Genomic DNA, 22,888 nt, shown 5'->3' on the forward strand with positions numbered 1-22,888 from the left:
CACCCAGCACTGCCCAGTTCAGCAAGGCCCAGTCCACTGAGCTTTGTCCCCTTGGAAATGGCTTTCTAGTGTCTACTTACGCCTGCTGTTGCAGAGGCCAATTTACTGGCCTAGCACCCTCTTTTCAGAAAAAAAATAAAACCACTCTGCACCCCCACAAATCTACCTTCTTGAATCAAAATATCACCCCCAGTGGTACCTGAAGTTACTAACCAGTCATCTCCCCTTCGTTCCAATGCCCCTCAGGGCATTGGCCTCACCCACCTGGGCATCCCTGTCCAGAGAAAATACTCTAAAAATATTCAAGAGGGCTGAAACCTTTTGTGTCTCAACACAAAACTGCCTCAGCCCATTGCGGTTGGATCTCAGCTGACTGTTCCTCTCCCCCTGACTAGTCCCAGAGCACGAAACGCGGGCGTGGTGGGCAGACAGGCAGCTGGGCAAGGGAGCTCTGAGTTCATTAGTGGACCCCACCCCCAAACCCAGGTAAGGACCCAAGGGTCAAAGTCGGGGCTCTGTAGAAACAGCCCGTCAAAATCTCATCAAAGATGGGCTGGAGAGATAGCACAGCGGGGTAGGGCGTTTGCCTTGCATGCGGCCGACCCGGGTTCAATTCCCAGCATCCCATATGGTCCCCTGAGCACCGCCAGGAGTAACTCCTGAGTGCAGAGCCAGGAGTAATTCCTGTGCATCACCACCAGGTGTGACCTCCCCCCTCAAAAAAAAAAAAAAAACTCATCAAAGCATTGTCTCTAGAGGAAGGAGAGTTTAAACACTTAAATCACTGTTCCCCAACCTTTCCCTGCCGTGGCCCCCTTCTGACCCGGTTCCTTCCCACAGCAGCCCCCCTGCCCTACAGGTCAGCCCACCAGTCTGGTGCTATGGCCCCGTGGAATATCCCAGAAGCCTATGGGCCCCTTTTGAGAAATGCTGCCCTAAAGAATAGTGTTTAAAAAGGGAGAAAATCCTAACTGCCCCCTAGCGATGGGATTAGGGATCACTTTGATTTCCGTGTTCCTTCTTGTCTACTTGGCATCTGCACCAACATTGATCACTCACTGAAATGAGCACACACATGCACACACACAAAAGATGCACACACACACGTGCTCGAAATGCATGCACGCACTCACATGCACTCTGGGTATTTCAGAAACGTGTGAGCAGAGAGTAGTCTCCATGGGGAGCAGCCTTCATGATGAGGTCCTCAGAGGGACCCCTAAGGCAGCCTACTCAGACCTTCAATGTGGAGACCCCAGAGAGGCCCCTCTTCCTCCTGCATCTGTCCCAGCATCGTGTCTGCTTCTTGGCTTCCTAGATATTGGTGGTTTTGGTTTTCCTCATTCGTATCTGCCTCCCCTGGGTTGCTGCAGTTGATGGGGGAGAGGGTAAGGGGTTCCAGGGGTTGTGTGTGGGGGTTGGGGGAAGCCCCTCCCCCTCCATGCTTTCTCTCTCTCCAGACGGTTCTTCAAGGACATGCCCCACAACGCACTTGACAAAAAGTCCAACTTCGAACTGCTGGAGTAAGTCCTAGGGGTGCCCCTATACACGGGCCCCCTTCCCATATACCAGTCCAGCGGGGAACCCCAAACCCCCATCTTTCCACCCTTTCCCCACAGGCTGGGCTCGGGGAGCCTGACTGGGGGGCATCAGGTGCAAAGCTGCCTTTCTCCCCCTCTTTCAGGAAGGAAGTGGGGCTCGACCTGTTTTTCCCCAAACAGATGCAGGAGAACTTGAAGGTGAGCAAAGCAGGAGCCTCAAAGGACCTCCAGGGGGCTCCCCGATAGCAGAAGGCTAAAATGGGCAGGAGTTGAGATCCCTGGCGAGCCGGGGTGTCTGCTCCTGAAACTTCTGAGACTTCCTGGGCCCACCCTGGGACCAGGAATCCAGAAACCTGCGCCTAATGGCATGTGCTTTGGGAAAGAGGAGACTGCAGAAGTTGGGCGTGGGGGAGGGCTTGGGGAGGGGACGCAGGCAGCCTGGGGGACAGCAGAGCACCCTGCTGACCTGTGTCCCCACAGCCCAAACAGTTCCGAAAGATGATCCAGCAGACCTTCCAGCAGTACGCCTCGCTGCGGGAGGAGGAGTGTGTCATGAAGTTCTTCAACACGCTGGCGGGCTTCGCCAGTATAGACCAGGAGACCTACCGCTGCGAGCTCATTGTGAGGCCCCGCCCACAGGGGAGCATCCCCGCCCACTCGTGGATACAGCCACGCCCACACCACGCCCCTTACCGAGGCAGCCACGCCCACACCACGCCCCTCATCTGAGCTGCCACACCCCTCACCCGAACCACCACGCCCATACCTCTCATCAGCCCCCACCCATCATTGGCCCCGCCCCGGTGGCCAGGGTCTGCAGTTCTCGCCTTGTGCCCTGCAATCCTGTCCAGTGGACTGTCCCTCCGGAGGCTTCCAATCCTGCTGTCAAAAAGTTTCACCCAGAATCCCAACATAAAATTCCAAAGGACTCCAGTGGGGAGGGGAGACACGGGGTGATGTGGGTGGGTGTGTAGTTTGGGGTGGACCGAGACGGGGCCACAGTGCCCTCTCCCCTTCTTTTCCAGCAAGGGTGGAACATTATGGTGGACCTGGTCATCGGCCCCAAAGGCATCCGCCAGTTGACCAGTCCGGATGCGAAGGTGAGAGACCGAGTGTTCAGTCTGTTGCTGTCCCCTCCCCCAATGCCTTTTCCCCTGCAGCTGTCACCCTGAGGGGGTGAGTGGGCGTCTGGGGGTGGGCAGAAGCAAGGACACCGTGATTGCTCTCCTGGTTCAGACACAAGAGCTGCTCTCTCACTGTGAGGGGGCCACAGATTATCTGCTCAGCCAGGAGCCCTGGGTCCTGCCTGGCCCTGCCCTCACCCGCGACCATCCCCCATTGGACATATGGCACATGACCTTGGGCCCCATCCCCCACTTCCACATTCATTTTCTCTTCTGCTTGGTGAGGGCCTGAGATCGGATGACCCTTTTGGGCCTCCATAGTTTTTGACTCTCTTTGCTGTATCCGGGAGAGAGAGAGAGAGAGAGAGAACCCTGTTCTTCATGCAATCCCCCTTCTGGCCTGATGGAAGAAACACCCCCTCTTCCAACAGCCCACCTGCCTGGCCGAGTTCAAGCAAATCAAGTCCATTCGGTCCCTGCCGCTGGAGGACAACCAGGCCTTACTGCAGCTGACCATCGAGGGGGCCCCCCAGGTGAGACCCCCAAACAAGGGCTGCAAGATGCAGGTTGGGACCCCCAGCCTGGCCAGGGCCCCCTGCCTTCTCAAGGGTCTCCTTTCAAAACACGACACGTAATTTGGTCCAGGACTTAGCTCAGGGGATATAGCACTTACGTGCCTGCAGGAGCGAGTCCCGAGTTCAATCCCGGGACCTCAGACCCGCCCTCCCCAGCATGCCGGGTGTGGTGGTCCCTCTTATTTTTTAAAGACCCCTAGTTCTTAGTCAAGGCCCCAAGAAGATGTCACAGTGTAAGAAAAAAAAGGTCAGTAACTGTCAAGGGAGTTTTTAGAGTAATGAGGGTAATGTATTCAGGGCAAATTTTCCCGGTAACAGTGACCAGAAATTGAAGTACAAGTCAGATCTAGAGAACTGTGAGTTCAGCCCTTCGTGGGGGGAAGAGTCAGACTCAGGGTACAGGAGGTCCCTTTCCCCTCCCTCTCCCCTTTCATCTCTGGCTGTGCCTGAGTTTCCCTTCCCTTCATAGGCACCAGATAGGCACCAAGTTTCGCTCTTCTGGATCCAAATAGCTGTCAGACAGGGCTGGAGAACTAGTATATCAGATAGGGCACTTGCCTGGCACCTCACGGCATAGGGTTCCCCAAGCACCGCCAGGAGTGACCTCTGAGCACAGAGCCAGGAGGAACCCCTGAGCACTGCCGGATGTGATCCTCCCCCCCTCCCCCCCCCACCCCCCGCAAACAAAAACCGAACATTGCTGTTATTTGGCTGTTATTTGACTCCGTACGCTGAGCAAGAATCAGTGGGCGGGCCAACAGGGGGGCCCCTGTGAAGGAAGCAATGGTGCCGCCAACTGTGCACCCAGCAGAGGAGGTCCCCAGGTCCCCTCTAAACTGGGTGCCCCTCCTGCTCCCCCCCCCCCGGTGTGGGAGGCTGTCTGTAGCCAAGGTCAGGGTTTCTGACCTTTGATGTTTTCTTCTCGGCAGCCCTTGTCCATCAAGACCTCCTCCCTGGCGGAGGCCGAGAACATGGCAGACCTCATAGACGGCTACTGCCGGCTGCAGGGCGACCACCTGGGCCCCCTCATCGTTCAGCCCCGGAAAGGTGTGTGTCGGCTTCAGGGACAAGGTGGGGGTGGGCAGAGCTCAAGTCACCCAGGCACCAAGGCGAGGCTTTCAAAAGCGTGGAAAGGGGCTCCCCATGCTCCCCCAATGTCCTGCTTGGGGTCCTCAACTTGGGTCCCCGCCCCATCCACCTGCTCCTGAGCCCATTGGTCAAGTGTCAGGGAGCAGGCTGGCTTCTGGGCACAGGTCAAGGACCCTGAAGAGCCAGGCTGCAAAACAATTTGTGTGTGTGGAGGGGGGGTGTATATGGTGTGGGGGTGTGGAATGGGGGAGGGGGTGTGGTGTTTGGATATAGAGTGTGTTGTGTGTATGGTGTGTGTTGTATGCCTTGCGTATGTATTGTATGTGGTGTGTGGTGTTTGTATATTGTGTGTGGTATTTATATAGTGTGTGTTATGTGTATGTTTTATGTGGTGTGTGTATGGTGTGTGAGGTGTTGGTGTATTGTGTATTGTATTTGTATACTGTGTGTTGTATATTCTATGTGGTGTGTGTGTTGGTGGTGTATTGTGTGTTGTATTTGTATACTGTGTGTTGTATGTTTTAAGTAGTGTTGTGTTGGTATATCTTGTGTGGTATTTGTATACGATGTGTGTTGTGTGTATGTTTTGTGTAGTGTGTGGTATTGGTGTATTGTGTGTGGTATTTGTATACTGTGTGTTCTGTGTATGTTTTATGTGGTGTGTGTGTTGTTGGTATATTGTGTGTGGTATTTGAATACCATGTGTTGTGTGTATGGTGTTGTGTATGGTGTGTACCTGGTGTGTGTGTTGCATGTATGGTATTATGTGTGTCTGTCAGTTTTTCTGTCTGTCTGTAGTGTTGGCAGGAGGCATCTGTCTTCTTTGCACAGAGAAGATTCCTGAAGGGGAATGAGCAGCTTCCACTGGGCGGCAGGGTGTCAGGGTTTGTGTAAACACAAAAAAGGGGGGCAGCAACTCTATCTCTTCTGCCACCCGCCTTCGGTAGCTCGGGCCGTTTCGATGGTGATGGGCAGATGAAGGAAAGAACGAGGGCCAGGCTGGTTGGTGTCAGTTGCAGTTTATTCTGTTCCCATCGCCATTCTCCTCTGATTCTCCTCCTGCTTCTTCCTCCCCCATGCTACTTTATTCTCCTTCTCAATCCCCCCTCATTCCCCTTCTGGCTCTGGAATCTGGATCCCCCAGCCCACTCTTACAGTCTAGTTAAATCCCAATGCATGAAGGGTTGGGACTTACACATAAATCTGGTCACAATCAATAGGGGTTAAGTTCTTTCCCTCAGGGGGCACTTCTTCTAGGACAGATATCCTCTCAGCAGGAAAGCCCACCCAAAAGTGGAATCCCATGGGTGTGTTTCTCGTCTCCTTGTCCAACAAACATATAAGCATTCATAATGTTAATCATTTTGTATGGACACAGTAAGAGATACATTAAGCTTATAGAATTACTTTCCTGGGTTCATCTCGATCTCAGACTACGGTGCTCAGGCCAGGTCTTTCCTAACCCTAGCAGGGTCCTAGTCTCATCGTTACTTTTGGATCATGACAGCATTTGTCTATGATCAAGCTCTTAACTTATAGTTAAAAATTGTGGCACTTTGGCCTGGCCCATTTCAATTGCCAGGGTAGCTCACAGCTTGCCCTGGGTCCATTCAGTCCCTCGTTGGGACCCTGCTTCTGGGATGCTAGGAACTAAGGGCAACTGAGGCTTAAGTCATAAAAGCAGATGCCTAGGAGCGAATAATATTCTAAGCCAATTAAATCGCAAATTACAAAGCATAATATCAACTGTCTTCCTGGGTCTATACAAGAAGGACATTGCTTTAAACTATTCAAAAGACAGAAGGGGAAGAGAAAGACAATATTTCACTCATACATATAAAATCATAGATTTCTGAGGAATCTGACCTTACAAGTTAACAGAGTCTGATTAGGGAAAAAAAGCTGATTAACTGGTTGGAGAGGAGAGCATAGGGAAGAGTTTGCAGATAAACACAATGGAATGGAAGTGCCTCAGGAGCATGTAATAAACTCTGAGTTCCTTGTGGCAAGGGAAACAGGACATGCCAATGTTATCCTAAAAATGTTCAGAGCTACATTCCAATAAACACAGAGGAATGGAGGCGCTTCAATAGCACTGTGATGGGCACCACCCAAAAAACCTAAGCTCTCTGTAGCAAGGGAGAAAGGACAACCAATGTTAATCCTACAGGGGTTGTGGGGGGCAGTGGTGGGTGGGCCCCCAGTGTGGCTCAAGGAAGGGGAGGTTCACCCCTGAGGGACCCGTGCCCTGCCTCAGCCCTATTCCTCCGTCTCCCCAGATGGCGAGAAGCGAAGCAGCCTGCCCCAGATCCCCATGCTGTGAGTACCTGGGGCTGCTCTACGCCCCCACGCCTTCCTGCTTCCCATGGCCCGGGAGCTCTGGGTGCTTCCCAGGGGCCCACTTCTCCCTGGGGAATTCCCAGTGAACTGTGGCAGGGGCTTCTGGAGTCCTGTGGTCACCCGTCAGGAGCATGGAGTTGAGGAGTGGGGGAGACGGAGCCACTCCTGGCCTGGCCCACGCTCCGGGGGGGAGTGGGGGGAGGCTGCCAGGGGTGGCCAAGGGTGGGCGAGAGTGCCCGGGGGCTCACTGTGCCTCTCCCAAAGGAACCTGGAGGCCCGGCGCTCGCAACTGTCGGAGAGCTGCAGCATAGGTGAGCCAGCCCACCAGCCTGGGGACATGCAGCCCAGGACACCACCCGCACCGACCTCTACATTCTAGAGGCTGGACTTCAAGGTTGAGGCTGAACATCCAGGGTTGAGGCTGGCCAAGGTCAAGGTCAAGCTTGGATGTTCAAGGTTGAGGCTGGTCATTCAAGGTCAAGGCTAGATATCCAAAGTGAAGGCAGGGTCCACACCTGCTGAGGCCGTCCCTGGCCAGCAGGCGCCCATGTTGGGGAGCTGAGTGCTCTGACCTCTTGCTCTTAAGAGGCCATCGATAACACCCTCCCACCCCAGGAGGACCTAATCTATACCCAGTGCTCACCCATGGCTTTACCCCTCCAGGACTGCCCCACTGCAGTGGGGGGGGAGGGGGAAGCAGGACCTGGATGTCCACATTTGGGGCCACCAACACTCAGACCACAACACAGCACAACTGAGTGCATGAAAGGTGGCCGCATCCCTGGACATGCATCTCGTGGAAAAGACATGGGAGAAAGGGGTGCAAGTCGGGGTCAGGCACTGCGACCACGCTGAGCCTGGGCAGAGCCGGGGGTCTCAGCCCCCAGTGGGGTTTTCCCCTGATGTCCCCATTTGCATGGTCCCCAAGAGCCACGGGGGCCACCCGCCCACCTCCCTCTCTCACTGCCCTTGCAGAGTCGGACATCTACGCGGAGATCCCCGACGAGACCCTGCGAAGGTCGGGAGGTAGGGCCTGACCTTGTGGCTCTGGGGGGCCCCGTCCCCTCAGCCAGGCCCCTGAGGCCATGATCTGTGAAGGCACCCTCAGCCCCGCACTGTCCGTGCTATGGGACCCTTTGTGGGTTTGCAGAGGAAGCCCTTCTCCTGCCCAGCCCCCGGGTATCGACCGGGCTGTGATGGGGATGGGGTGCCCGGATCTGAGTATGTCCGGCTCTCTCCACCCGCACAGGCCACCAGTACGGTGTTTCCCGAGAGGACGTCGTTCTGAATCGGATTCTCGGGGAAGGCTTCTTTGGGGAGGTCTACGAGGGGGTCTACACAAATCACGTGAGTTTCGCTCATCCTCTGCTCTCCACTGGGGATGAGAGAGGGGCTGGGATATGGAATGTTCTGGGGCTTTCTGGAATGTTCTGAGCCATGAAGGGCCTGACACTTGGCATTCACAACATGAATGAAATTCCCAGGGAGCATTTCCCCGGAGAAGCAGAGCGAGGGCAGCCCCTGGGAGGTGCGGGGCCAGGGGGTTGGGGCCGGGGAGGGGGCGTGTGTGTGTGTCCTGGGCATAGGTGCTCAGGGAGTGGACGAAGGGCTGAGGGGCCGGGTCAGGTTGCGGGGGCAACTTCTGCCTCTGTGAGCTGAACTTCGTGCAAGCCCCCCTGGGAGTGAGGACAGAACCGTTAACACAGGGAGGAGGGTCCCAGCACTGGCCGAGCTCACGCCTGGGTCCCGCTTTGGGGGTGACTATACCCTGATCCAGGCAGGCAGAGGCTTGAGTTGTCGGAGCCCCAGAGTCCTTGCGGGTTCCCTGTACCTGCATCTGATGTCACCTGTGCAGTGGGGCTGTGGGAAGTGAGTGGTGACGTGGGAGGGAGGGCCTCCTCCCTGCACCCCCTTGCATCCCCCAGCCCTGCACTCCCTCTCCTTGCAGAAAGGGGAGAAAGTGCATGTGGCCGTGAAGACCTGTAAGAAGGACTGCACCCAGGACAACAAGGAGAAGTTCATGAGCGAGGCAGGTGGGTGCCGGAGCGGGGACGCACCCTGGCCTGTGTCCCCCCACCCCACCCCGCAGAACTCCGTTCCCAAGGGACCTCAGCCCGAGACCCTCCCTGCCACCTATTTCAGTAATCATGAAAAACCTGGACCACCCACACATCGTCAAGCTCATCGGCATCATCGAGGAAGAGCCCATCTGGATCGTGATGGAGCTGTACGCCCACGGAGAGGTGAGCCCTGGCTGGACATGGAGGGGCAGGCAGTGGCCCCTCGCTCTGGCCTCCTGCCTAGACTTAGAAACCACCCATAGCCCCTGGTAGAGGGAAATGTTAATTAGAGGCTCTGCCAACCTTCCTCCCTCCATGGAAGAGCCCAGTGGCCGAAGGCCAAGCTCCCAGCCTGGCCCGATCACTGGCCCCTGCCATCACTCCTCTTTCCTGACGTCACATCCCTTCTGACCCTCTGACATCACTTCCCTTTCCACTCCTGAACTGATATCACCGCCTTTTGGCCTTCTAATATCACTTCCCTTCCCTGACGTCACTCCCCTTCCAGCTGCCTGACGTCACTCCCCTTCCGGCCCTCTCATGTCACTTCCCTTTCCACCCCCACACCTGACCTCACTCCTCTTCTCCCCACAGCTGGGCCACTACCTGGAGAGGAACAAGAGCACCCTGAAGGTGCTCACGCTGGTCCTGTACTCGCTGCAGGTCTGCAAGGCCATGGCCTACCTGGAGAGCATCAACTGTGTGCACAGGTGAGGGGTCAGGCCCCAGCGTCTGACTGTCCTCCGGGGCCCTGCCGGCCACCCGGGGCCTGCCGGGAAATGATCCCTGCTGCCGCCCAGTGCTCCCTGTCCTGGCCACCATATGGGGCGAACGTGAAGCAAGTGAAGGGCAGTTGCAGAGCAGATCTTGGTCCCATCCTTCCCGCCCAAACAGCGGGGGCAGCCGCTGAGCCCAGCACCCTGGGACTGTCCAGTCACCCCTTGAGCGGCCTCAGTGACCGTCATCCGCCCACAGACGGTTTAGTTCAACAGAGGCACGGTTGGGCTCTGTGCCCCTTCCCTGGAAAGGGGTTTCTGCCACAGCTGAGATGTGTTCTCAGGGAGCCAGAGACTGGATGGGCGCTCTGGAGCACTGCAGCGAACTAGTGCTTTCCAAACTCCAAGATACCTGGTCAGTCACGTGACTCGGGGGAGATGATGCAAAGCCACACTGAAGATAGCATTCATTCACTCACTCAGCCACTTCCTCGTCACTCAGGCATTCATTCATTCACTCAGTCACTTCCTCATCACTCAGTCATTCAGTCATTCACTCAGTCACTTTCTCATCACTCGGTCATTCAGTCATTCACTCAGCCACTTCCTCATCACTCAGGCATTCATTCATTCACTCGGTCACTTCCTCATCACTCAGTCATTCAGTCATTCACTCAGTCACTTTCTCACTACTCGTTCAGTCAGTCTCTCATTCACTTCTTCATTACGTCATCATTAAGTCATTCACTTTTCTATTACTCATTCAGCACTCATTATTCTGTCATTTATTCACTCACTCATTCACTTCCTAAATAATCAGTCATTCAGTCATTCAGTTCCTCATTACTCAGTCATTCACTCATTCACATCCTCATTACTCAGTCATTCGGTCCTTCAGCCACTCATTCATTTCCTCATCACTCAATTGAATCACTTCCCCATTTCTCAGTCATTCAATTATTCAGTTAGTCATTGATTCAGTTACTCATCACTCAGTCATTCATTCAGTCATCTTTCACTTACTAATGTCATCTCCCAATCACTCATTCAGTCACTTATCCCATCTCTCATTCCATCACTCATTCACTCAGTCACATGTTCATTTACCCATTCATTCACTCATTCATGTACTCACTAATTCACCTATTGTCTCATTCATGCATGTGTTCATTCACTCATTCACAGCCATCCACTCACACTCTCACTCATCACTTAACTATTCACTCATTCACTTACTCATTCACTCCTCGACTCACTTACTCATTCTCATATTCACATACACACCCATTCATCACTCGCTCATATAGTACACTCATTCACGCACTCATTCATACAGTCATCTGCGTACACGCTCATTCACTCATCTGTTCATTCACTTATCTACTCATTCACTCATTCATTCATTCACTCATTCACGCACTCATTCATTTACTTGTTCATTCACTCTCATTGACTTATTTACTCATTCACACACTCTTTCATTCAGTTGTTCATTCATGTATTCACTTATTCACACACCAATACATGCAGTCATCTATTCATACTCATTCACCATTCACTACTCATCTACTCATTAATTCATTCATTCTCTCACTCACACCCATGCTCATTCACACACTCACCTGCTGACACACTCATTCACTCACTCATTTACTCACTCATCCAGCAAATATTCTTCTAATGATGATAGGAATCCCTTTTCTCCTGGAGCTTGTCTTCTAGTAAGATGGTAAACATGAGCTGTAAAAGCCATGGAGCAGAGATGAAGGGAAAATAGCTCTACCTCCAGAGTGTGTGTAACATCAGTGATAGGGAGTGAATCTGTGGCAAGGCCAGAATTCCAGGGAAACTGAGTCAGTAGGTCCCCCTCTGGGACACATGAGAACTGGGCACTCTGGGCATCTCCCCTGTGCTCAGGACCCCCAGAATATCTAAATCATGAGTTGGTGAATCTTTGAGGTGCCTGATTCTCCCTTGCAATCAGCTCCAAGCAAGCCCAAGAACCTGAGCCGTCCACTGCCTGGAATTGCAGAGATCACTGGGACCCAGAAAGCTGATAGGAAGCTTCCTCAAAGAACCAACAGTAATAGGGCCAGTGTTGTCATCCCACCAGGGCCGCAGGGTTGATTTCAGGACCCCTGTGGGTGCCTGGCACTGAGGGTGCTGGAGTTCCCTGGATAAAACAGCACAGGACGTGCAGGGTCCATACATGCCTTCCCATAGGCTGTAGGCCCACCCTGGCTCTTCTCCTGGGCGCCTCATAGCATGCAAATGCCTCGGTCATAGCTGGTCATAGCTGGTCATAGCTGTTCCTCTCTCGGTCCATACAGACGCTCTGTTGCTCATCAACCCAAACGGTGCAGTAGCTGGAGGGAGGGGGCGAGTTGGGGTAGGTGGGCTGGATGCAGAAAACCCAGGATGCCGTCAGCAGGTGTGGAAGTCACAGGGCAAGTGAGAGCCGGGAACCCAGTTTCCATTGAAGACACTCCACTGTTGAAGTGGTGATGGGGAGTGATGCTCCCAGGGCCTGGCCGAGTCAGCCCAGGAAGGGAAGGGCCCTCAGGGGCAGTGGGCGGGGCTGAGAAGAATGGGGCGGGGCCAAGCAGAGAGGTGCTGGATGAGGCTTGCTGATCAACAGAAGCTTCCGGATCCCTGGCCGGGGTCCTCCTTCCGCTGTCCCTTGATCTGTGCGTTGAGGTCTCTGAAGCCTTCTGGTCCTTCCTACAGGGACATCGCTGTCCGGAACATCCTGGTGGCCTCCCCGGAGTGTGTGAAGCTGGGAGACTTTGGCCTTTCCCGGTACATTGAAGATGAGGAGTATTACAAAGGTGAGGGGGTGTCCCCACGGGGGAGGGGGCACTCCCTAGATTCTGCTTTGACCCTGGGAGGATGTTGAAGTCAACATCCACCCAACCCCCACCCCAAAAATACCAGCTATGATCAGGGCCACAGAGGTCCTGGGATCTGGAGAATAAGCGGAATTTTCTTCTCTAAATGTCTCCTGACAATTCTGTGGCCCCATAAAGCCTCCGTGACTCGTCTGCCCATCAAATGGATGTCCCCCGAGTCCATCAACTTCCGCCGCTTTACCACAGCCAGTGACGTCTGGATGTTTGGTGAGTGGGCTGGGGGGGTGGGTGGAATTTAATTGTGACCCTGCAGGTAACCTGGCTGAGAGGGATCTGTTTCTCCTCAGCCCCCAGAGATGTTCCTGGGGCTGCGTGCTGACCAGCCTTCCTGCAGGGGCTCTTGAGGCAGGCGAGCCCTGCCCTCCGTGCCTGGGCAGTGAGGCAGAGACCCCCAGAGAGACCCTCCGAGGCGAGCTCTGAGGGAGGTCCAGGGATTGATGAGACAAGGTCCAGGCTGAGTGCAGCCTTCGGCTCACACTGTGTAGATGGCTTCTTCTACCATCACTGTTCTCCTCACTTCTCATCTGGGGAAACTGAGGCTCACTGTGGTCGATGCCAGCTTCAGCCCCAGCTGGGCGACAGAAGCTCCCTGAGATGCACCCCCAGATCCTAGCCTCTGATGGCCCACCTGCCACGCCCCTATGATTCCAGCTCCCTGGAGTGGTAGCTTTGGTCACTCTCACGTGCAGGGTGGGGTCTGGGCCTCCTCCCTGGGGGAGCGGGCAAGAGGCGGGGGGGAGGGGCGCTCATTGAGCGCCCCCTGCTGCCTGCAGCCGTGTGTATGTGGGAGATCCTGAGCTTCGGGAAGCAGCCCTTCTTCTGGCTGGAGAACAAGGACGTGATCGGGGTGCTGGAGAAGGGTGACCGGCTGCCCAAGCCTGACCTCTGCCCACCCATCCTCTACACCCTCATGACCCGCTGCTGGGACTACGACCCCAGTGAGCGGCCACGCTTCACCGAGCTCGTGTGCAGCCTCAGGTGAGAGGGGTGGGGGCTGCGGGCACAGCCCTGGGACAGAGAGCCCACCCACAGGACAGGGACCCTGGGAGTTAGAGCCCACCCACAGGGCAGGGACCCTGCAGTTAGAACTCACCCATAGGGCAGAAGCTAGAGCCCACCCACAGTGCAGGGGCCACCAGGAGCAGCCCTCAGGATTTCGGGGTCTTGGGTCCCCTCACAGGAGGAGGTAGGCCCTGATCCTCGGGTTTGGGGCCCCCTGCCCTCGGAGCTGTTCCTTCACACTCCCACCATTGCCCCTGAAACTGGTGTCCTCCCAGGTGTGACAGTCAGAGGGCAGGGTGGGACCAAGGTCACTCAGTGCTGCCACCCAGGGAATAGACCCCGATGGGCAAGACAAGTGCCCTGCCCTGCCCGCTGCGTGCCCTCCAACCCATGTGCCCACTCTGGAATTTTTCCTTCCTGCCATGCTCTGGCCTCCGCACGGGGCCACCTTCTGTGTGTCCCTGATGGTTTTCCCTGCTCAGCATAGGAGCTGGAGAGGGGGCCAGGGTGGGGATCTTCATCTAGGCTTCAGTGGCTGACGGAGGGGAACGTGGGGCGCCTCGGTGACCATGTCCATCCCCTCTTCTGACCACTCCTTGGCAGTGACATCTACCAGATGGAGAAGGACATCGCCATGGAGCAGGAGAGGAATGCCCGCTACAGACCCCCCAAAATCCTGGAGCCCACGGCCTTCCAGGAACCCCCACCCAAGGTGAGCCCTGACAGACGCTCTGCTCCCAGCCCGCCGCTCTGGGCCCTTCTGCCTGGCGTCGTCCTGCTAGCCGGGCTGAGTCGGCAAAAGCCCAGACCCAGGGGACAGCTGCGCTCTGCCCCAAAGCATCCCCCTGACTAGAGACTGGAGCTCCCAGTGTTCCATGGGGATAAGTTTGTTTTGTTTTCTTTGTTTGGGGGCCACACCCAGCAGTGCTGCTGCTCTGGCCACTTTGTGGGCAGAATTTGGTCCCACTGGAGCCCCTTGGGGGAGCCTTACATCCCCCCTTCCAGGGAATCTCTGGGACTGGGACCAGTATCCAGCTGCCTTTTACTTGGGTGGGCCTGGAGGGCCATGCCTGTATTCATCAACCTGCCTGCCGTGCCTAAGTGCCACTATGGGGCAGCTTGACCAACAGACAGGTGCAGGCCGGGAAGGCCACTCTAGGGCCCAACAAACCTGCTGACTGTTGAGGGCCTGCTTACAGGCGGCCAGTTCCCACTGGGGTCACAGGGGGAAGAGGGGGGACAGTGAGTGTGACTGTGTCTCTGCATCTTGGAAGGACGGTGAACCCTCAGCACCTCATCTCACCTCCATTACCTCCCCAGTTACCTTCACCTTTGCCAGCTGTGGACTGTGGCTGGACTCTGGACACATTGTAGCCCTGTCCCCTCCAGCACAAAGCTCTCCTCTGTGCCCCTTGCAGGCCAGCCTGTCCCCCCACCCCACTCCACAGTCACCTTTTGCACGAAGTCCCTGGACGGCTTTAGCACCCCACCCCCACCTCCTTCTGAATGTCGAGGGTCTCTGCATCACTTAGGGACAGCTGTTCCCTCCCTAGGGAGAATGCATATGGGGACAGGGACCCCCTCTCATCATCATGACCCCAGGGCACAGAGGCCCCTCCCTGCTCCTGCCCAGGCCTTGATGTGACCTGAATGGCCATTGGCAGAATCCAGCGCTTTCAGACGTGATCTGGCCCTCGGGTCCAGACCAGCCTGGCCATCTTCGAGCTCCTGCCCAGAGGGGCATTGGGGTAACCGGCGCCTTTGTTCTCTCCCCAGCCCAGCCGACCCAAGTACAGGCCCCCTCCTACGCAGACCAACCTGCTGGCCCCCAAGCTGCAGTTCCAGGTACGCGTGCGCCGGGGGCTTTGTCCCTGCCCTCCAACCTGACCTGAACCTTTCTGTGCCTTCGGGCCCTGGACATGCCTCTGGGAGCTCTTCGTGGACATTCAGAAGAGAACCTGAAGTCAGAGTGTACAGGGGATAAAGAAGCAACGTGTTTGGCAAAGGAAGGCAGGGCAGCCTCTGGCCACTGTCCATGGCACTGCATCCTCCTGTCCATGGAGCCGGGCCCCTCTTTGTCCACAGAGCTGGGTCCCCCTGCAGCCCTGCTTCAAGCAGAGCCATGTCCAAGCAGGCTGTGCAGGTCTAGTGGGTCTTATCCCTGGAGCTGCCCACAGAGGCTCTGCCCAGAACCTGGTGGACAGGGAGGTGAGGACGGCACCCCCTCCTCCACCCTCACCAACCTGGGAACTGCCCAGGCTGCAGGCTCCCACCTCAGAACCCCCTCCACTGCCTCTCCTGACTCTGGGCTGTGGGAATCCAAGCCTCTCCGTATAGCCTGTAGGCCAGCCACGGAGCACCTCCAAAACTAGAAGCGATGTCTGCGCATTGGGGGACCCATCTTCAGACACCAATCAAGTGTCAGGACAGCTGATCAATCCCCCATCCAACATAACTTAGATATCTACATAGATATTAGAACATTAATATTTGAATAGATATTAGAACTCTAATATCTAAATAGATATTAGAACCAGAAGATAAATCCCCTATCTGTAAGAACTAATAGGTATCAAAACCAATAGATAAAATCCTTTTAGTGTGGAGAAAAAAAGATTTGGGGTGGGGACTTGGCAGGGGGAGTCTTGATGCAGAGGCAGAAGTGTTGTCCCTCCAGGGATAGTCTTGCAGTATTTAAAACAGTTATAAAAGGGCATCAGCCCAGTTCTCCGTGCAAATATGTGACCGTCACATACAGAGACACTGTCCCTATGCCGTGATTATATGTACATGTTGGCATGAGTAAGTGCGTAGGCACAGATGTGCCCATAGGGTGCTCTTGAGCTAACATGAACCATCATATGTGTGTAGCATGACTATGAAATACTTCTCTCTCTCAAAGAGTCCGAGGGGACACGTGGTCCCAGGGGATCCGTGATGTGGATGGACACCTCCCTTCCACGCAGAGTATCATGTGGGTAGATGAGGTTGTCGAGGCGCTGACTCCAGCGAGAACTTCGGGCATTCCATCAGGGCGTCTCTCTCCCGAGGGGCCTGTGCCGTGCCTACGCCTCACTTGTCATTGTCTCCTAGAGCGAGTCCTGTGTCTCTCGAACTGCTCTTGTATCGTTTGTTTGTGCTCCTGTCTGTGGCTGCTAACTCCCCTTCTCTGCTTTGTCTCTGTGTCCGGTGCTTCTTGGCTACTGTTTAGGTGCCCGAGGGTCTGTGTGCCAGCTCGCCTACGCTCACCAGCCCCATGGAGTACCCATCTCCCGTAAACTCATTGCACACCCCACCTCTCCATCGACACAATGTCTTCAAGCGACACAGCATGCGGGTAAGAGAGCTCTCTATGCTGGCTCCCTGCTGGACAGAGGTGGCCTGGGATGTGTCTGGGCCCTTCCCTGGAAAACATATCAGGGCGCGGGGCGGGGGCCAGGCCAGGCTGCCCCTCATGACTCCTGCTGAAGCTGCTGGTTCCACCCGAGGGCTCTGGGGAATGAAGTGGAAGCTCCCCCTTTCCTGAGCCCTGGGGGTCCAGCAGAGAGTGGGCAAGCTTGAGTGTCTGAAGACACCGCCTGCTCCTACCCCCCATTCCTCCCTTCCCCCTTCTCCTCCCCCCATCACTTGGGTAGCTGAATCTTCCTTTGTCAAAGGATAGATTTTCTGCTAGGGCTCTGGCTGCTTTTGTGAATATTGCTGCCACCTGGGTAGGGGCTGGGGCCAAGCCGCCGTCCCCAGTCACTTCCTGGAGGTATTCAGCAGTGACCCCAAGACCTCCGGTTCTAGCTTTCAAGGCTTGCCAGTAACCAAAGCCTGACTATCGCTGAATGTCTGCTCCTGTAGCACTAATAGTTCTGTTGCTGTTGAATCCTGGATAGATCCCGTTTAGCTGGATCTTGCCATGTGACAGATTCTAACCCTTCTGCCTCAGCTCTGCATGCATGAGACTTCAGGCGCAGAATATGGGACTCAAAACATTTGGGGTAAAATCACATGTGTTTGGACCATTGATTCAGAAAAGGCAGGGGAGCTTGTGGCTGCAGCCCATGCTAGCCGCCTTAATGCAGCAAGATTTTGAAATGTGTGGGGTCTCTTGGAATTCTCGGCAGCGAGAGCCCCAGTGGGAGGGAATGGACATTTGCTGGCCTTGCTCCTGTTTCTCTCTCACATTCATTGAACCCATTTACGCCTTAGCATGTACTTAACAATCATCAAACTGCATGTTGAGCCCAGCGTTCCAGCTCAGGCACTGTTGGGCCCCTCTGTCTGCCTGCCCCTGACTCTTTATTCACAATTAATTGAGTTCTAATGAGTTTTGCTTTAAATTGCACCCTTTAGGAATAAGCTGCTTCTCACTTTAATGGGTCCTTGGGGAGGGCATTGTTGCCTTTGTCTCAGCCCTCCTTCCAAAAAGGACCTTGTTTGGTGCCACAAAGCCAGACTGTGCCAGCAGAAAAGGGACCTTTTGTGTCAGGTTTAGCAGCATTTGCCATGAAGAACATAATGAGCTCTTCTTTAAATAAACCTCCACAAAAGGTTAAAAATATCAACTCCATCTTCTGGTCCACATCAGAAGCACGGAGGAAGAAAGCCTCTCCAGGTAGAATGTGGGGAAGGTAGAATGGGTTCCCTGGAGAGGCCATGAAAGCACAGATGGTTCCCCTCAAAGGCCGTCTCTCGGCTGGCCCACTTCACTGCCGGATTCCTCTGGGAATCTGTGGGTGTCAGTACCAGAGTCCGGATGGGGCCCTTCTCCCCTCCTGGCAAATTGGGCTTTCCAAGAGTGAAAGGCAGCCAATGGGCACTCTTACTCTGCAAGCAAGCGCACTTGCTCGTGGGGAGCTGTCCGGGGTGCTGAAAAGAACCGTGCGCAATTCTGCCTTCAAGACGCATGGAGTCAGTCTGGGGGGAAGGGGAGGCGGGGGACAGGCCAGGTCCTCCCTTACCTGGGCTGTGAGCCAGGGTGCCTGAGATTCCTGAGTTTTTCCAGGATGCTGGGACCTCAGAGACAAGGACTCTTTCCAGATTCTTTTTTTCTTTTCCTGTTGGGCATTCCAGTTCGGGGAAGGTTTGGGCACAGGAAGTGAAGTATGGGAGAGGGCTGACCAACAGGCAGAGGCAGCAGTAGGGGCTGTGATTGTGAGTGGATGCGAGTCATCTGGATGGCACGCAGCAGGGAGCAGGATGTCGGGAAGAGCAGGCCAGGGAGGCCAGACTGCAAAGTGTCCCAGCTGCCGAGGGTCACTGTCCCTCACCACAAGGTCCCGGATTCCTGTCCAGAGCAACTGGAGACCTATGTCTCTATGGTCTGGTAAGGTTTCCAATGAGGATGCCCTAACATCATCCAATTTCTTAAAAATCACATTTTTCTCCCCTTGCATTTTATTACTAAATGGAAACCCCAGGACCAATCTCTGATGCTTGTCCAAGATCCAGGTGGGACAGTGGCTGCCTGGGATCCCTCAAATCCTATAGCTTTTTCATAGTTTGGAGGGCAGGGTGGGCCACCCCCAGCGGTTCTCAGGGCATACTCCTGGCTCCGTGCTCGGGGGTCACTTTAGTGGAGACTGTGTGGTGCCCAGGTCAGCTGCAAACACAACGAGTGCCTTGCCTGCTGTCCCTATCTCTCCAGCCCCAACTTTAAAGTTATGTGGGGGGTGTGTGGAGGTTCTGGGTCACAACTGGGGCGGTGCTGTAGACATTGTGGGGGGTGGCACCCAGTGCTGCTACACAGCATGGACAGGACACACACACACAGAATGACCAGTCCCTCATATCACTACTGATCCTCATCCAGGAGAGGATTACCCTGGAGCTGCCCCTTCAGCTCGCAGCCCTGTGCTGTCCACCTAGGAGTTTCCTGGTAATGGGTCAGCGGGTGGACAGACAGCAGGACATTCCAGCTGGAAATTCCTGCATGGGAGCAGCAGGGATATGGCTTGCCATGAGCATCCACCCTAAATGTGTAAGACCTCAGATCTGATGCCTGGCCCCCATGCTCCTGAGTCCCTGCATGCCACTGGAAGTGGTCGCCACTCAGTGCCCCTCAGTGCTCAGGGGCAGCTTGGTGCTGGCCGAGTCGGGATAGAGTCTGGCCTCTTGCAAGGCAAGGTGTGTGCTCAGCCCTGTTGCACTCTCACCAACATTCACAATGTTCTTTTTTTCCTCAAATTGTGGGGGATGAAGCTGTTACCTCACGTGGTGGTCCATGTGTCCAGTACCTGCAAGGACCTCAGGGGGCACCACACCCCACCCCACCCCTGCCTGTGGTGACCTGGCTGTGTTTCCTGTGGGAAACAGTGCTGGGGGGGGGGCCAGAGAGATGGCTCAGTGGGAGGCGCTTTGCCTCCACGCAGCCAACCTGGCCCCACATATAGGGTCCTCCAGCCTAGGGCCACTGCTGGGGTGGATTCCCAAGCACAGAAGCAGGAGTAAGCCCTGAGTATCTCCATGTGTGGTCCCCCACCCCCAACCCCAAAACGAAAGGATAAAGAAATGGTGCCAGAGGTCATGTCCTCTGGGGAGCAGGATCAGCAAAGCAGGTCCCTGGATTCAGTGACACAATACAGCCCAGACCATGCTGGGGCTGAGTGGCCATCCAGAAGCTCCCCCCTGCACCCACGGTGGTGCATTCCCCATCCCAGACCATGCTGGGCCAAGGGACCATCCGGAAGGTTCCGCACTCCCGACAGTGCATTCCCAGCCCCTGCTCCTGGGAGAGGCACCCACAGGCTCCTGGAGAACCTGGCTCATCATGCCCCACTCTGTGCCCCTGGATCATAGGAGGAGGATTTCTTCCGGCCCAGCAGCAGGGAGGAGGCCCAGCAGCTGTGGGAGGCTGAGAGGCTGAGGCTGCGCCAGGTGCTGGACACACAGCAGAAGCAGATGGCCGAGGATTACCGCTGGCTGCGGCAGGAGGAGCGCTCCCTGGTGCGCTGGCGGGGCCCCAGGGGACGGCGACCCCCATCACACTGGCCTGGGACGGGGGACTCTACTGTCCGCAGATCAGGACCCGGGGTGGGGGACCCCACTGTCCACGGGGCAGGGCCACGGGGTGGGGATGTTGGGCCCTGAGCAAACCCTCCCCCTGGGCTTCGGGCGAACGTTCTCCATGCATTCTGGGGGGACCCATTCTAGAACTCTAAGCTCCGGGCTTTGGTTTTCTCCTCTGTAGGACCCCATGGTCTACATGAACGATAAGTCCCCACTGGTAAGTCCTTTGCGGGGGCGGTGTCTGGGCCTGGGAAGGCTTGTAGAGAGCAGGGCATGACTGGAGAGCTGGCGCAGAGAGCACTTATGCTTGGCCAGTCTGGGTTCAATCATGGGCACCCCTTATATAGTCCCCCAGAGCCCCGCCAGGAGAGACCCCATGTGCAGAGCCAGGAGTGAGCCCTGAACACTGCTGGGTGGGACCCAAAAACAAAACAAAAAACTTTTTTAATTTAAAAAGCAGGACCCCAGCTCTAGACAGGTATTCCCATGTCTCCTTCCCGCCCTGCCCCTCTCCCTGGGGGCGGGGGGGGGGGGCCTTGTCTCCCCTTCCGCCTCCCTCTCCCCCCCACAAGGGTGCTTTCCTGATCACTCATGACCGACCCTCTTCCTGCCCCGCCCTGAGGTCTTCAGTCTCTCATAAGAACCCCCCAGGGCAGGTCATCCTGGTCAGCTGAGACCTCCCATGCACGGCTGGGGGGTGGGGGCCAGTTTAGATGGGAGTAGCCCAGAGCTGCTTTGGTCACACCACTCTCTTTGCTTCCTTCCAGACCCCGGAGAAGGAAGCTGGCTACAGTAAGTGCCTGCGCCCCCCTGGGAGGGGATTCCCTGAGTATCGGGGCCCATGAGGGGGCTGCCTTGTGGCTTGCTGTAGAAGGCCAGAGAGTCCCTTGATCCGAGGAAGCGTTCACTTTGCTTGGAGCCTTTGGGTTTTCTCTGCATTTGCAATTGCAGGATTGAGCCTGTGTCCTCTGCAACCTGTCCCCCCTCCCACTCCCCCGGGACCCCAGAGCCTTCCAGGAGGTCGGCCCCATTTGGACTCAGACTACACAGGGACCCACCTCCCCACTCCTTGGCACCCCCTCTCCCTACCCAAAGCCCAGAAGGTGGAGTGATCTCTCCACGGCCACACAGCTGGCAGTGAGCACAGCTCAGATCCCAGCTGGTTCCAGTGCCCCCTGTTGCCCCCATATTGATTGGTGGACACTTAGGGCCAGGGATGGTCGTGGGTTCCCTGGCAGTGGAGGGGAGAGGCACCGGAAATGTCTCCTTCTGGCAGCCACCACAAGTGCTCGCATCTGCTGCTCAGAGCAGGGGAGAATTGTGTGGGTCTCCTGTGCCCAGCATAGACACCCTCGCTCCTCCCGCTCCTCAAGGCCAGAGTGGACACGGCTCCCCAGGGCCAAAAAAAAAAAAGGACCTCAAGCTTCTCCCTGAGTAGCTGGACCAGCGGTGGCACTTTTCCTGACTTCCTGCTCTGGGGGCTTCTGGGAGGTTAGCCAGGCAGGCCAGCTGCCAAGACCCCCCCCCCCGACTCTGTCTCTCCCTTGTAGCGGAGTTCACGGGGCCCCCCCAGAAGCCACCACGGCTGGGCACTCAGGTACGTGTTGGCTGGGAGGCTCCCGAGTTTCCATTATTCCACTGGAGACAGGACCTGAACCGCCCAGCCGCTCCCGAGAGCCCAAGGGGGCTGGTCTCCTGTGCCCACCCGCCCTTGCAGCCCGTCCTGCAGGGCAGAGACCCCCTTTCTGTCTCGGGATTTCCTTGCAGTAGGCTGGGGCACTGGGGGGGAGGGTTCCGCACCCCAACAGAGGGACCCTCAATGTCAGGCCCACCCAAGGGACTCTGCATGCCCAAGTGGGTGCGGGCACAAGGGACTGGGGTGGGTTCTGGTCAGAAGGTGGGCTGAGGGAGCCCAGAGAGGGGCGCCATAGTTCGCAGAGGAGAATCTGCGCCAGGCTGTGAAGAGCCCCCGGACTCACCTGCACCTGCCCCCAGAGCATCCAGCCCACGGCCAACCTGGACCGCACAGACGACCAGGTGTACATGAACGTTATGGAGCTGGTGCGCGCCGTGCTGGAGCTCAAGGACGAGCTGGCGCAGCTGCCCCCCGAGAGCTACGTGCTGGTGGTGAAGGTGGGCCGGGACCCCGGGGCAGGAGGCCCTGCAGCCCCGATGGGAAGCGGAGAGCATGGTGTGGGCCAGCAGGAACACCCCCAAAACACAGACACACTCACACTCACACACTCACATACACACACTCACATACACACACTCACATACATACACACACTCACATACACACACTCACAGACATACACACACACATACTGAGCTGAGCTCACACACATACACACACTCACAGACACGCACACACACTCACACACATACTGAGCTGAGCTCACACACATACTCACACACACTCACATACACAGACAGACACGCACACACACTCACACACACATACTGAGCTGAGTTCACACACATACTCACTTACACACACTCACACACATTCACATACACACACTCACAGACACGC

The 22,888-nt window shown here is 56.0% G+C and overlaps 1 protein-coding gene across 1 annotated transcript in view; it reads left to right on the plus strand.

Moving 5' to 3' along the window:
* The window catches only part of PTK2B (protein tyrosine kinase 2 beta), a 97,599-nt gene that overhangs the window by 72,935 nt on the left and 1,776 nt on the right, over positions 1–22,888 (plus strand). Inside the window, exons 6-29 of the mRNA XM_056114152.1 lie at positions 1,461–1,523; positions 1,685–1,739; positions 2,022–2,162; positions 2,567–2,641; positions 3,097–3,198; positions 4,170–4,287; positions 6,609–6,648; positions 6,934–6,980; positions 7,645–7,695; positions 7,919–8,016; positions 8,618–8,702; positions 8,812–8,912; positions 9,324–9,439; positions 12,173–12,273; positions 12,472–12,561; positions 13,128–13,332; positions 13,960–14,068; positions 15,133–15,201; positions 16,568–16,693; positions 20,143–20,289; positions 20,534–20,569; positions 21,120–21,144; positions 21,903–21,949; positions 22,348–22,485. Of these exons, the coding sequence (XP_055970127.1) occupies positions 1,461–1,523; positions 1,685–1,739; positions 2,022–2,162; positions 2,567–2,641; positions 3,097–3,198; positions 4,170–4,287; positions 6,609–6,648; positions 6,934–6,980; positions 7,645–7,695; positions 7,919–8,016; positions 8,618–8,702; positions 8,812–8,912; positions 9,324–9,439; positions 12,173–12,273; positions 12,472–12,561; positions 13,128–13,332; positions 13,960–14,068; positions 15,133–15,201; positions 16,568–16,693; positions 20,143–20,289; positions 20,534–20,569; positions 21,120–21,144; positions 21,903–21,949; positions 22,348–22,485 (2,185 nt within the window). The remainder of the gene's footprint in view (positions 1–1,460; positions 1,524–1,684; positions 1,740–2,021; positions 2,163–2,566; positions 2,642–3,096; positions 3,199–4,169; positions 4,288–6,608; positions 6,649–6,933; positions 6,981–7,644; positions 7,696–7,918; positions 8,017–8,617; positions 8,703–8,811; positions 8,913–9,323; positions 9,440–12,172; positions 12,274–12,471; positions 12,562–13,127; positions 13,333–13,959; positions 14,069–15,132; positions 15,202–16,567; positions 16,694–20,142; positions 20,290–20,533; positions 20,570–21,119; positions 21,145–21,902; positions 21,950–22,347; positions 22,486–22,888) is intronic.

Source organism: Sorex fumeus, unplaced genomic scaffold, assembly GCF_029834395.1.
Source record: "Sorex fumeus unplaced genomic scaffold, SorFum_2.1 ptg000024l, whole genome shotgun sequence".
NCBI classification, from domain to species: domain Eukaryota; kingdom Metazoa; phylum Chordata; class Mammalia; order Eulipotyphla; family Soricidae; genus Sorex; species Sorex fumeus.